The sequence below is a fragment of the Trichomycterus rosablanca genome, chromosome 27 (assembly GCF_030014385.1).
Source record: "Trichomycterus rosablanca isolate fTriRos1 chromosome 27, fTriRos1.hap1, whole genome shotgun sequence".
NCBI lineage: Eukaryota > Metazoa > Chordata > Actinopteri > Siluriformes > Trichomycteridae > Trichomycterus > Trichomycterus rosablanca.
Window position 1 is genome coordinate 4,515,379 of NC_086014.1, and position 15,064 is coordinate 4,530,442.

The 15,064-nt window shown below is 41.6% G+C and overlaps 1 protein-coding gene across 1 annotated transcript; it reads right to left on the reverse strand.

Moving 5' to 3' along the window:
• Nucleotides 1–1,382: 1,382 nt before the first annotated feature.
• elfn2a (extracellular leucine-rich repeat and fibronectin type III domain containing 2a) lies at nt 1,383–14,543 on the reverse strand. The gene is made up of 3 exons (XM_062989294.1): nt 14,269–14,543; nt 6,903–6,925; nt 1,383–4,074 (listed from the first exon to the last, which is right to left on the reverse strand). Exons 1-3 carry the CDS (start codon nt 14,541–14,543, stop codon nt 1,412–1,414), a joined length of 2,961 nt encoding a protein of 986 aa, XP_062845364.1. The 3' UTR covers nt 1,383–1,411.
• Between the last annotated feature and the right edge of the window lie 521 nt (nt 14,544–15,064).

A 15,064-nucleotide genomic window follows, 5' to 3' on the forward strand; every position in this document is an offset into this window, starting at 1 on the left:
AATAAACTGGTAACACGCATCAGAGTAACGACTAGGGATGTAACGATGCACCACATGACAGTAAAAATCGGTGCACATGTGCCACGATTCGAATCGGTTATTCATTTAAGATGAATCCATATTCACTGGCGTCATTCACCTCGCCTGGTTGACGCCACTACATGTTTGCCAGGTTCGGAATTTTCCAGCCAAATGTATTTATGTGAGGATACTTTCCTGATTTGTATTATTCATTTATTTATATAATGTTGGATGTTTGTTTTCAAATTTAATTTCAGTTTTTTTTTTTTTTTACACAATAAGCATTATTTGGCATAGTTTGTACCTGTGTAGAAATAGTGACCACTACAGAGCACTGACTTTAGATATACATTCAAATGTTGATCAAGAACCAGGCCTTTGTGTTTAACATTAGTGCCTGGGACCCAGATAGGGTTTATTAGAGGGGACACTGAACAATACAAGTGCCAGAGGTGAATCAAAGTGCTTTCCAAAGGGTTCTACATTGGGGTCTGGATGGCAGAAGCTTCAGTCACAAAGACTGAAAAAAATATCAGTATATTGTCAAAATTTCATTTTGTTTAAAAAAATCGTATCGTGAACCCAGTATCGTGAATTGCATCGCATCGCGGGTAGAGTGTATCGTTACTTCTCTAGTAAGGACAAAAACGAATTAGACCAAACATCGATGTTAGCGTGTACAGTGGTACAATTCAATCCCTGTCTGTTTCGAAAATGTGTGCTTCTTATGCCTGGCTCCTTCAAATTTCCAGTCGTTCTTATCCATTTAATTTAGTTTTACTTTTGCTAGCGTTTGTGCAGAAATGACGAATAAGCAAGTCCTCAAGGCATAATACGGAAAATAATAAATTAATAAATTAGACCTGTCTCTGCTACAGGGGAAAAATGCTTGATGAGCTGCTACACCTCCTGCATGTAAAGTATGCCATACCCTCATGTAATGCTGTGCTGGGGAAACAAAATAAAAAGCATGATGCATAAAGAGCGACGTGTAGTCATCACAAATCAGTGAGCATGCAAACTTGAATAGAACCCAAACAATGGAAGCATATTTCCAGATTGTTGACAGTGTCCCCAGCTATGCTTCATGTAAAACCTGTAGTGGAAAATCATCATATAAGTAGAATTAAACATTGTCAGGAGAAAAACTTAAGGCTAATTCCCTATTTAAATCAACAACAAAACAACACTCCGGGATCAATTTTGTTCGATTTAGATGTGTCGTCAGTACCCTATTTCCTGTGCAATTTTCCGATGCTCTACTTAGTGGGACTTCATTCAAACGCTCTCCTGTTGAAGGACCAAAGGACCAAAGTACTTAGCTTTCTCAAGAGCCACTTAAAATGTTTCTCTTTTCTGCAGCCTTGTGCCATTATTCCCGTCCACAGACTCAAAGTTTCTGCTGTGCAGATACTCCCTTCCAAAAGTCAAGAATGTCATGCAAATCCTCATCCTTCGCAAACTGCACTTTCTTCCTGAGTGCGTGTCCGGCAGCAATGTAAGCATCCTGACGAGGGCTCTTCTTGTAGGGCCGGAAGCGCTCCCAGATCCTAAGAGTGGTCTCGGAGGAGTACTCCGGACTGGACGAGTATCCCGAGTAGTTGTGGTGCCGCGGCGAAAGCTGCGAATAGGCAGTGTCCCGCTTGGTGCGAGAGAGGGGCTTTAGGAAAGAAGCTTTTTGGGCAGGAGAGTGGGCGGCGTCCTCATAGTAGAGAGCGGGGAAGGAGTGTCGGTGCTCTGAGCAGTGGTAGTCTGGGTGCACCTCCAAGAGGTGCTGTTGAGCTGGAACTGCAATGCCACATCCACCCGAACCACCACTGCCACCGCCGCCTCCCCCTCCTCCCCCGTTGCCACCTTCTCCCCTGCCATTATTGCCCACCTGTACCCCTACCAGAGGGATCCTTTCGGGAGGCTCCCTGCACTCAACAGGACTGCCTTTTTCTGAAAACGTGCAGGAATCTGGGCTGAGAGGCTCAGGGACATCAAGGCTAAAGACTCGAGCGTTCTTATTGGGGCCTCCAGAGGACACATTGCTGCGGTTCTTCACATTGAGAGCAACAACAGCTGCATCAGCACTCAGTTGCCGCTGTAGAGACCGCGGTGCAGTTACAGGAGGTGGGTCTCTGTAGGGTGGGGATAGAAAACCACCACCACTAATTCCTGGTCTCTCAGACAGAGGCATAACCAAAGGAACTGGGGGTAAATGGGGAATCTTGGGAGAAGACATGATTGGACACGTGTCTATTGTTGCTGGGGAAAGAGGGATGAGTCCTCTGGAGGATGGAGAGATGCACTGTGGTGGCGATGAGGAGGGTTTTTCAGATGTGCTTGCTGCGACAACTACAGAATCCAGCTTTAGTGCATCTATGCAGTTGTTGATGATCTGGTTGACTTTGTCCACCTCTTTCGCAATGGTAGATATCTCAGACGTTGATCCTTGTCCGTTATCATCAGAGTCCTCACCTGCATCCATCCCATTCTTTTTCCTCCTTATTTCTTCTGCTGCAACTGCCGCAGCTCCATCCTTTAACCGTTCCTCCGCTCCGGCCGAAGTCCGCATGTCCATGTAGTTCCCCTTACCACTGGTCATAGCCTCTGAGAAGGTTGTGGACATCTTGTCTACCTGTGGAAGTGTTGAAAGCCGAGAGGAACTGGTGTTGGCAGAACTGTGGAGCATTCCTAAGCTAGATGAAGTAGACTGTGACAGTTTGCTATGGTAATGCTGATGGTGAGCTTGTTCTTGGAGCTTCTGTAATGCCGCCGGGTCATTGGTGGCAGCAGCCGCTGCCTCAGGTCCGTACCGCATTTCCAGTATCGTCTTTTTAACGCTAATAGAGTTGTTTATCTCCTCCTGAATTCGCCGCCTGCGTAGGCAGTAGTACACCAGACCCAACACAATGACCATACCGAACAAACAGCCCAGGATGGTCATTATGTAGTGGGTGGTGGTCGACGGCCCAGCGCGCAGATCATCAGGCCCCGGAGATTTTGTAGCAAAATTGAGACAAGTGTGGTTGTAGCGCTTTGAGTTACGCATGGAGGCTACACAAAAGGTGTATTCTGTGTGGGACTTCAGAGCATTCAGTAGTATCAGCTCCTTCTTCCTCTTGAGGTTCCTGATATCGATCCCATAACTGTTATTGTACTGCACCAGTATGTACATCTTGCTGAACGGTTGAGGTATCTGAACCAGTAATGATGCAGATGAGAGAGAAACCGAATGCAGTGTGATTCTAGGGCTGTAGGAAGGAATCGCAGTCGATGAGGCTGTGGGTTGCTGATACGGTCCCATCTGGTCTGGAATATCTGGTCCTATTCCAGACGAGTCCAAATCTGGAGGCAGTGATGTAATCCCAGGAATAATCACCCCATCTTTGCATATGGAAGATAATATAGTCCTGGCATTGCGCCCATGGCTAGTGGTTGGACTTAGCAAGGGGAAGCTGAAAAGTTCCTTTGGGGTTTCGCACTGCAGCCTGTCATAGGTATGTGTGACATTGTTGAAGACTTCTAGCCAGATTAAAAAGCTGTACAAATCACAGCCACAGTGGAAGGGATTCCCGGCCAGTTCGCACACCATTAGCCTTCCAAGGACTGTAAATGTCGAAGGGTCCAACTTGGCCAGCTTGTTGGAGGACAGATCAAGGCTGCTTAGACTTGGACTCTCCCAAAAAGCATTGGTAGCAATGACCTCTATGAGGTTGTGCTGTAAAAACAAGCATTGCATTCTACCCAGGCCTCTCAGCATCCCTTCGGTGAGGTTTGTTAGCTTGTTATAACCCAGCTGAAGCACCTGAAGGTTGGCCTGTCCAGCGAAGGCGCCGTCCTCGATGTAGGAGATCTCATTCTTGGTAAGATTAAGGTCTGTGAGGTTGGTGAAGCGACTCATGGTGCTGAAGAAGATGGCTTTGAGCTTGTTCTCGTTCAGACGCAGGTCGTGCACAGTGTTATTTATGTGCTGAGGGATTGTCTCATACGGCGGCTGGTTCTGGCTACAGATTGCAAGCCACACGTAGCCTTTGTCGCCCTCGATAAGCCAGCAGTCAGCCCTCACTAACGAAGGTTGAGGAAGGAAAAACAGGGCAAGAAAAAGGAGTGAGAAGGCACAGGGAGAGGATTTACAGAGGCTTGGCATTTTTAAAGAGCAGGACTTGGATTTGCTTAATTAAAAGGGGAGCAATTGATACAAAGTAGAACCTAAAATATAAATCAAGTGGCCACAGTCAAACGACAGTAAAATATGACTTAATCACAGTTTTAGGAGAGGATTGTCTTGAGGGCAATCACAGTGGTATTAGACACAAAGCACCAAGCAAAGTCTCCATTTTAAGTGTTCTGCATTATAGGGTTATAGCATCGAGCTCCACTCAAGTGACTCATGACCCCTGACCTTTAGACCTCACTCTTCTTCAAATAGGCTGGAAATGGAATTCTACTCTCAGCTCTTGTTGAGTCGTCGACTACAGCATCTGTAAAATAGAAAGAGAACAGAGATATTATTACTACCAGGATGCTGCTGGCCAAATGGAATGTAATGTAATATTTAAATTAGTGGATATAAAGCGGATACATTTATAAACGTTTATATTTTTATATTGCCGAACAGCACACGGCTCTAACGATTCCAATAATTCAAGCTTGTTTTGTGAGAAGTTAATTTACAGTCCTCATCTTCACAAGTGTGCTCATAAAATGCAAATGAAGCAGACGGTGAAAACCAGACTCTCTTTATTAGCTTACAGCATTTTATAAAAAAACCACCCCATTAATGAATATATTTTCATAAACAGGTATACATATACATATCCATCATACACCGATCAGCCATAACATTAAAACCACCTCCTTGTTTCTACACTCACTGTCCATTTGATCAGCTCCACTTACCATATAGAAGCACTTTGTAGTTCTACAATTACTGACTCGTTCTCAGCACTGCAGTGACACTGACATGGTGGTGGTGTGTAAGTGTGTGGTGTGCTTGGTATGAGTGGATCAGACACAGCAGCGCTGCTGGAGTTTTTAAACACCTCACTGTCACTGCTGGACTGAGAATAGTCCACCAACCAAAAATATCCAGCCAACAGCACCCTGTGGGGCATCCTATGACCACTGATGAAGGTCTCATAGATGACCAACTCAAACAGCAGCAATAGATGAGCGATCGTCTCTGACCTTACATCTACAAGGTGGACCAACTAGGTAGGAGTGTCTGATAGAGTGGACACGGCTGTGTCTGATCCACTCATACCAGCACAACACACACTAACACACCACCACCATGTCAGTGTCATTGCAGTGCTGAGAATGATCCACCACCTAAATAATACCTGCTCTGTGGTGGTCCTGGGAGAGTCCTGACCATTGAAGAACAGGGTAAAAGCAGGCTAACAAAGCATGCAGAGAAACAGATGGACTACAGTCAGTAATTGTAGAACTACAAAGTGCTTCTATATGGTAAGTGGAGCTGATAATATGGACAGTGAGAGTCACATGACTTCCTTTTTATCCATTATAGACCCTAAAAACAGATAAAACTCATCTTTTAGTCTAATAGCATTTTCAGAATTGACATTAATATAGCACTTTTAATTACTTTCTTATTTCCTTTTATACTCTGACACACACTATTACTCTATTGCAATTCATGAAAATTGTCATCAGCTTAATTTCCCACCATGCAACAAAAACATTATCCGTTTATCTGTCGCGAATGTAGCCGAGCGGTTTAGGATAGCAAGAAACAGAAAATGTGATACCAGCAGAATTCATTTTGTAATTAGTGTTTCAATCTGATGCGTCTGATCTCTGCAGGACACAGGGGAGGTCTCATGTTTTAATTATTTCGATGGGAACTGATAAAAATATGGAAAGATGTCAGGGATTTAAAAAGCTTACTTGACTCTCTGGCAGATGGTTCTTTTTAAACTATGTATAATTTTCACCTTTTTGGAATAACACACTGCCAGGCCAAAAGCAACAGGGTCTGGCAGGCTGGGGAGAAACTCACAGCTAGTGCAAGTGGAGGGAAAAAAAGCTCCAGGCAGACACCTGTTTATTATTGCTATCAAATACAATCCTGTGCATTCGATACTCCTGTAAATAATATCAACCCTAACGAAAATTCTAAAGGTACAGTACCAAGGATGCACATTGATTGTTACTTGTATTGCATTTTTTTCTCATTATACTGCTGTTGGAAAGCATTTTCCCTTCAGAATCAATTAAGTATCCAAGCAAGTACACACAGATCACACACAGATACACACACAGTCATCTGGTCCCTGAAGAGTGTAGACCATGTTTGACCCTGAGACACTGTGACAGCTTGAGCTGAACCGTGTGCCCAGTGGAAATTAAATTGTCATGTTCAAGCACCAGGAGGAAACGACAGGGCTAAAGGGAGCTATCACAGAAGTGAGACAAAGCCAAAAGAGATGCTCACACAGACAGGAACCACACCAGGTCAGGGACTGCAATCCCACAGGACCTGGAGAAAAGATCTAACATCAATGTGAGAGTGATAGAATTCGTACATGGTGTAAGAATTCAGACCAGTCCTGTCCAGTGGGAGCAATGCTATGTTAAAATACGTCTGATCCCGTTACTGAAAGAAGACCACAGGGAGCTAGGACAGAGCCGGCACAATGTCAAGCTGGAGGGTTGCTCTCATAAATTTGGGTCTAGGATCAAACAGATGGGGCAATTACAGAAAGGGGGACAGGGCAAGACCAGAGAGAGATGGCACAATTAATGAGATGGGACCTGGCCAATTTCTTACCCATGTAGAGAGTGATCTAGGAAAAAAAAGACAAGGTCTGTGGGTGCAATCACATACACAGGGCGTGACCCCAGTGACAACACAATGCCAGGACAAGTACGCAGTGAGGTGGGACATATCAACCTTTGGAGAGAGAAATGGGGCCAGACAAAAACAGCGCTAGGTCCACAGGAACTAATTCTAGAAACAGGACCATAGGGCAGAAAAGATCAGAAGGAACAATTCCGTACTGATTGTTCAAAATAAATCGTGTGGTCCCAAAAACAAAACTAAAACAAGGCTAGACCTGAGCAGATGAAGTCCGAAGGTGCAAGTCCATTCTTAAAGACTATTCTTAGAAACTTAAGTCGAAGTTAAAGCAAGTTGCCATGGAAACAACACAAAGCCAGAAGATAATAACACAGAGCCACATGAGGTCAGAAGAAGATCAAGAAGATAAAACGTGGCAGGGTGGCAAGGTGGACTGATCCCTTAAAACCAGACTTACCAACGTAAAAGACGAGAAGCAGGATCAGATCGAGTCAAATATCTATCAGTAAAAAAAAAACAAGAGACAGGACCAAACGAGGAAAGCTGAGCAGATCTGAAAGATGAAAGGTCCAGATAGACTGATCTTCAAAGCTGGGCCAGATAACATCAGAAGAACTGACACCAAAAACAGGAGTTTAGAACAAGTGATCTTGGAGACTCAGTAAAATCTGTTATGACACTGAAATCCCAAAGATTCAGCAAAAAAAAAGGTGGACTCATGGGAGGAACACCAGAAACAAGCAGCAGCAGCATTAGAGATTTCTAAAACTGCATAAACTAGAGAGATTTTAACCGTAACCCTGAGATCACACCAAGTTCACATCGCCTCTTGTCGCCCTGCGATCACACCGACAGCGTCATCATCGCCTGTATGTGTTAAAAACTTTACAGTACTTTACTGGCAAGTATCTATAGAACGTATCATTTTCACCGAGGGCCACATCTGCATTATGGTGGCCCTCAAAGGATAGATTGTAACGTATCCTGCTGTGATTGCAGTCTGCCTTTTAACTCTTGGACAATTTGTTGGCTAAATTCTGTGTTTGGTGTCAAAATGACAAAATTATACTGTATATCTACGTATAATGTATATCTACATTTAAATTGTACTCCCTTACCACAGACACGGCCTCATAACACAAGAGACGTACCGGTTTGTCTTTTTGAAGCACAAACTTGTATTTTGGGATTATTTGTAAATATTTCTCAGCATCACTTGTTGGAAAAATGCCTCGGTTAAACACTGATGTAGAAACAAAATCGGTATGCCTTGTGGGAGATGCAGTATATGTATGATTTTACAGTGTATTTTAATACAATCGTACGTCTTTTAAGCTCTCGCGGGCCACATAAAATGACGTGGCGGGCCGGATTTGAGTTTGACACATGGGGCGTATAGGAAAAAAATCAAACAGACCATCCTGGATGGAAATTTCTTTTCTATGAGTTCAGTCCCTGTGTAGTCCATTACTGTTTGTGCAGTCGAGACAGGGAATCTGTTTGTTCTTTGTGATTGCTGTCGGAAGTAATCTTATCAGGGAAGAGTCATTGATGATTAGCATTACACAGCATTGATTCCTTTGCTTGAAAAGAGTTGAAATGCAGCTAGCTATGAAATAACTGAACCAGAGTTAGGCCCAGGCTTTTAAATGTTTTATTACCCACCTATAACCCATCCTGGTCTTTCTTCAAACCGTTCAGCATTGTAAGCAGATAATGTCAAACCTGAGACGGAGAATAAACAAATGCTTTTGAATCCTGGCTAACAATTTATGTTGTTCATATTGATGCTGCTCCTCACGAAAGTCTAGATACGATTTTTAGTACCAAGTCTTTGTTTTAGCAGGACTGTTTTTTATTTTTGCAGCATTGCCTGATCGTTAAGACTGGGACAGATGGGATGTCTGAGCATGACAAATCAAGCTAATGAGCAGCTAATTGTGAAAATTCGCTTGGTCTGTTTGCTGTATATCTTACACCTTTGTTTGTTATGTGCCTGGCATCGCTCTTTACATTTAAGCTCGAGGACTACCTAGATTAGTGTTTGTTTACCCGCTGACAGTTTTTTTTCCTGGCTAGTATCATTAAACCTCTCTAAGCATGTCGGAATTGGTTAATGGACCTTTTCCTCTGTTTTTTTAATCAGCCTCATTATTATTATCCCCTTTGGGTGAGCTGTTGGGGTTCAGATGAGTTCATTTAGGTCTGATATGCACTATTGATCAGGATAATTAGACACCAAAAGCAAAGCACAATCACAGAAGAAGGGAACCGCTTTTTTTTCTAGACAAATATTGATTGATTAGACATATTAAGCCAATTTACTAGTACTGGTAGGAAAGCTTTGACTGGTCAGGTGTACCTGGCTAGACTCGCCTTAGTGTTGTGAAGCATGTTTCCCCAATACTTTGCCTAGTCGAAACTTGTACAGATTGGCAAAGAAATGTGCCAACCATTTCCAAATATATCAGTAATCATCTGACATTGACATGTAAGACGCCAACACGACCTGGTAATTATTTTACTACTTCTTTAAAAACCAACCACTGAACATTTCCTCCAGTTTGAAGAAGATATACAGTAAACATGACTCAGTGAGGGTGTTTGGCTTCTTATCACCACTTGCAGCATCTTTAGGCATCTGTGTTTGCAGTTTCTGAGTCAGGGAGCATGAAATCAAGACCTGTCTAATTAAGAATGATGTATGAAGGTCAGGAACGTGTGTGTGTGTGTAAGGATTGCAGTTTAAGTGTGTGTGTGTGTGTGTGTGTGTAAGGGAATGTTTTATCTTATGTAATGTACTTCTATGTATGTTTTTATTTTAAATGTATTCATAATTATTATAGGGGCGGCATAGTGGGTTGCACTGTCACCTCACAATAATAAGGTCCTGGGTTTGAGTCCCAGGTGGAGCTCCTGTTTTCATCCACATTACAAAGACGTGTAAGCTCTAATGTAAACTGGAGCTAGACACAGACGCTAGTGGTATACTGAGACTCATAGACACTAATATACTAAGACTCACTCAGACACTAGTACTCCAGGACTCACTAATAGACACTAATAAACCGAAACTCACTCATAGACACTGGGTAGGTTGGTAGATTGTACAGTGGTGTTCATAAAAATAGCAGTCCAACATCATTAACCTGATAAATCACTGTTTTTAGTAGAAGTGATATTTCTACATAGCAAAAAATGTAACAAAACAAACCCAACAATTAGGTCGTGCATGCCACTCATTCTGAGTAATCGAAGCATTGAGTGAAAGGGGGTTGTTCAAAATAGCAGTGAGGAGTTCAATTGGTGAAGTCATTCATTCTGCAGAAGAACGAGTGTAAATTTTGGCCCTTATTTGAGGTAGGAGGGTGGCAAATGTTGCACAGCTTGGTCATAGCACATTTCCTTCTGAAATACTGGGTAAAATGGGTCGTTCCAGACATTGTTCTGATGAACAGTGATTAAAAAGTTGATTGTAGAGGGAAAAACATACAGAGAAGTGCAGCAAATTATAGGCTGCTCAGCTAAAATGATGCTTTGAAGTGACAACCAAAACCTGAAAGATGCAGAAGGAAGCGTGGAACTACTGTCCGATTGGATCAAAGAATATCCAAAATGGCAAAGGTTCAGCCAGTGATCACCTCCAGAAAGATCAAGGAACATCTGAAGTTACCAGTGAGTACAGATGATGATTAAGTGAAGCCAATTTACCAGCAAGAACTCTTTGCAAAGTCCCGTCGTTAAGAAAAAGACGTGTCCTAAATGGGTTAAAATTTGCCAAGGAACACATTGACCGGTCCAAAGAGAAATGGCTCAACATTTTGTGGACTGGTGAAAGCAAAATTGTTCTTTTTGGGTCTAGTGGCCGTAGACAGTATGTCAGACGACCCTCGAGCACAAAAAAAAATCAGCATGGCTTTTTATATTTAAGAGCAATAATAAATTAAGTAATTTTAACAGGCACGTAAACATGAAATGAACTTGTACACAAATGCCCCGTTATGAAGGCTTTACGTTACATCTTGTAAACCACAGTGGGACCAGATTGCCACCATTTGTATTAATTAGATACATTTTGTTTTGTGTTTTGTTTTGATGCTTTGTGTTGCCTGGGTGGCGTTAAATATTATACAAAATGTGAGTCTCTTAAAAAAAACCCTGAGCTAGCGTATGCTAACTTGAGATATTAATTGTACATACTGACTAACGGCAACACCCCGCCAAGCCTTGCTTTGTGTCACATCATAGGATTTTCATCACCTTCTCTTGTGCAGCTTTATAAAACAAGACATTTAATTTATAAATTGTTGGGTTGTTGTATTATATGTTATGTATGGATCGTAGTCACATACTATAAGCCCAGTTTAAGATAACCCCACTGTCCTGTTCAATCCACAGTGGATTCTACTAAAGTTAATTGGAAAAGCTTGAATAAACAGACTCGCCAAGTAGACCCAGCTGCCACCGGCTCAGGAGGAAAGAACACGACTCCTAATTTACTCCCCTAACAAACTCACTGTTCTCATGAGAGCAAAGACGAAGCTTGAACAAAGCAGGAATGTTAGAAGAAATGCTTCCTAATTAGCTTTCTTCAATTATTTAATCTGTTATTATTTAGTTCTTTGTGAAATTGGTCAGAATCTCTTTATGAGAACAGGTAAGTAGGAGGCATCCGCTTCAGATGGTATTAAATTAACATGAGCAGTTTATCACTAGCTTAATGTCAATCCTGTATAAGTTACTGAATACGGCAGTCTGATGGCATTTCAGGCATTTCAGGCATTTCACACACCTTCTTATTTTTTCCCCAAAGCTGCATTTATGCCAAGAGACACATTGACATTTCGGATTTCTTTTCTAATTAAAACTGACGCTCTGTGTTGAGAATAAATTAACGAAAAGCTTTAATTTACAGACTTTAACCACACATTAGTTAAAAATATTTAATGCACGATGCTAAAAAAAATTTAATTGGCGTGATCTTGATTTGTTAAAGCTGCTATGGTACTGTAAATAAGTGCAGCGTGCAGTTTTACCAGTAACACTTCATGTTTTTGTGGTAATTACATAAACACATTTTAGGGCTTTTTAATTTCTAAAGACTAAAAAAATGAGGTGATTTATACTAGAAAGTGTAAGAACAAAGAGCAGTTTATTCATTTATTGACCTTAGGTCAGAAACTAGTAGGGGACAGTTTTTCACCCTGCAGAATTTGGAGTAACTGAGGTTGGTATACTGAGGTTGGTATACATCACCATTACTACCACCTTACCCTATAATGTTGAAAATGTATTGCCAATACAACATTGAGACAGATTTTTTTTTACCACAGTGAGTCTGTGTATCTTCATCTTATAGAGCAGCTTGTTTATATACAACCCCCCCCCCCCCTTTTTATGGTAAATTATTTGGCATCTGATTGGTGTAGAGACTTGTTGACATTGTTGAAAAGCTGAAACTAAGAGTTCTTAGACTAAGAGTTCTTTGGGCTATCAACCATTATCCATCCATCCAACCATTTCAAACAAGGGGTGCTGTATAACGGCTGACCCTGCGCACACAACCTATTTTCATAGTGTAAAAGGCATCTGAATAAAAAGCCTTACATGAGAAAAAAGAACATCCATAATTTGATTATAATCAGCATTATTTTTAGTAGTAGTAGCACTGCATGGGGTCTGGACCCAGAGGTTAAGAGCTGCTTGAGAGGTCTCAGGGCCCTCAGCTCATCACTTGTGAGAGTGGGAGATTGAAACAACATATAAATAATAATAATATAAATATTAATATGAATATTTTCAAGAAGACTTGATAAGAGATTTAGAGTGATATGCGTACATAATATACAGGTCTGTCTAGGCACCGGGCTGGTCAATAGCACAGCTCTGAGACCTAGAACTCATTGGTGGTGGGCTAAAGAATTCGAACGCTGGACCACCTGAGCGCCCAAGGAAAAATATTCTGAATGCATTTTTTTATTCACTGATTTTAGATAGTAGCAGGTTAATTTAAAGGCTTTTTGTTTGTTTACTGGTGTACAGTTTACATTTACACAATGAGTTTGGCCACTTTTCATTAATAACCTTAAATTTTTTTACTGTATGTGGTATAGCTGCTCTGTTTATTTGTGTATGTAGATCATTTAGCCAGTCCACCTGTTTATTTCTCCCTCATCTATTCATTTAAACTCATATTTAACAATCCATAATATAATCCACCCACTCAACCACCTGTTTATTCAGCCCCTCCGTGTCACCGCTAGCCGGTTCACACACCCACCGGTTCATTTACTCACACATCGGTCAGTCTGTTTATTTATCCATTCAGTTCCACAACCCCTTAAAAACCTTTTATTTTTAAACATTTAGCACCTAGTCTTCTACATACAGCTATTCCTTCTTGAACTGATGGAAGCACACATTTATCAGTCATCTATTAGTTCATGTTTATTTAAACATCCGGCTACTTATCCAGGTAATTCCTTCATTAATGCTCTTATCAGTGTGTTCTTCTATTTACCCACCAGTCCATCATTCAGTTTTTCCATCCACCCACCCATTCACTGGTCTATGCTATTCTTTTGCACATTCACCTGTCTGTTATTATATTGACTTATATATTGACAGCAATTAATTTTTTCTTCATTACCCATCCATCCATCCATTCACTCATCCATCTATCCATCCATCAATTACATAACCAGCCAGTTGATCAACATGTCCATCCATCCATCCATCCATTCACTCATCCATCTATCCATCCATCCATCCACTCATCCATCTATCCATCCATCCATCCACTCATCCATCTATCCATCCATCCATCCACTCATCCATCTATCCATCCATCCATCCATCCAATCCATCCAATCCATCCATCCACTCATCCATCTATCCATCTATCCATCCATCCATCCATCTATCCATCTATCCATCCATTCAAATATCCAGCCACCCACTCACTCGGCCATCTGTATCTCCATCTGTTTATTCACTCTTCTATTTGCACACACCATAAGGGTGTCGTAGTATTACATTATTACGGTATGATTTCCATGTACAGTAGGTCGCTTACTGTATGCTTTGTGTGCTTTGGGCCAGTTTCCTGCTGTAGGACCAAATTTGTCTGACTCAGTCCTTGTTTTCTTGGACGTGGAGCACATTTGACTCTAAAATGCCCTGATAATCCTCTAATTTTATTGTTCCTGTAACACATTTAAGGCCTTCAGTCTCAGAGGCAGCAAAGCAGCCCCACAACATTATGGATCCTCCACTATGTTTCACTGTAGATAGGGTGCAATTGTCTTTATAGGCTTTATCTATTAACATAACACTGGTTTCATCTGTCCATAGAACATTTTTCCAGAAGGATTGTGGTCTGTCAGTAGTGGGGTCCCTCTTCGGCCCTGTCTGGTTCTCTGTGTGGCGTATGGTACAGGTGGAAACCTTTACTCTGAAGTTCTCTGGATGTTGTACATGGTTTATTCATCACATTTTGAACCACTAGGGTTCGCTCATCGATCTTCCTCTTTCCACCACATCCTGGAAGGTTCTTGGTGGTTTCATGAGTAGCAGACTTTTTGATAACATTTTCAACTGTTGAAGCTGGGATGCCAAAGTCTTTGGAGATAGTCTCGTACCCTTTAAACTGCTTGTTCTTGGTGGTGATAGCATTTCTGCTCTGCTCAGACTGCTCTCTTGTCTTTGCCATTGTGAATAAGGAACAGGGAATAATAAAACCGGCCTTTTAAAGCATCAAAGCCACCATTCATGAGCTAATTAAATTCATGTGAGCGCTAACACGGTTTGGACAGGTGCGTTGATTTTCTAATTAATCGGTAAGTCTGATTTTGTGCTTTGTTTCAAAGAGAACAAAAGCTGCCATTAATCGTGTCTTTTGATAAATTTATTATTTATTAATTACATTTTTATTTTCTGTGTCTATCAAACATAAGTTTGTAAATCCAAACACTTTATATCAGGAGAGATTTCACATGGTGTACCTTATACAGTATTTACGGGTGCCACAGCTGTATTGGTACTAGTGTGCATGGTTACTAAGTAACAAGCAGCTACTTTATTCTGGTCAGGGTTGTGGTGGGTCTGGTTTCACTGTCCATCACAGGGTGATCCATACCCCTTTCTCATACCACTTATGTCCTGTAGATGTAGATTCCCGGCCAGCTGATTGGACTGCTGGTATTCGAACCTGGTTCTCAGCGGTAGTAGGCT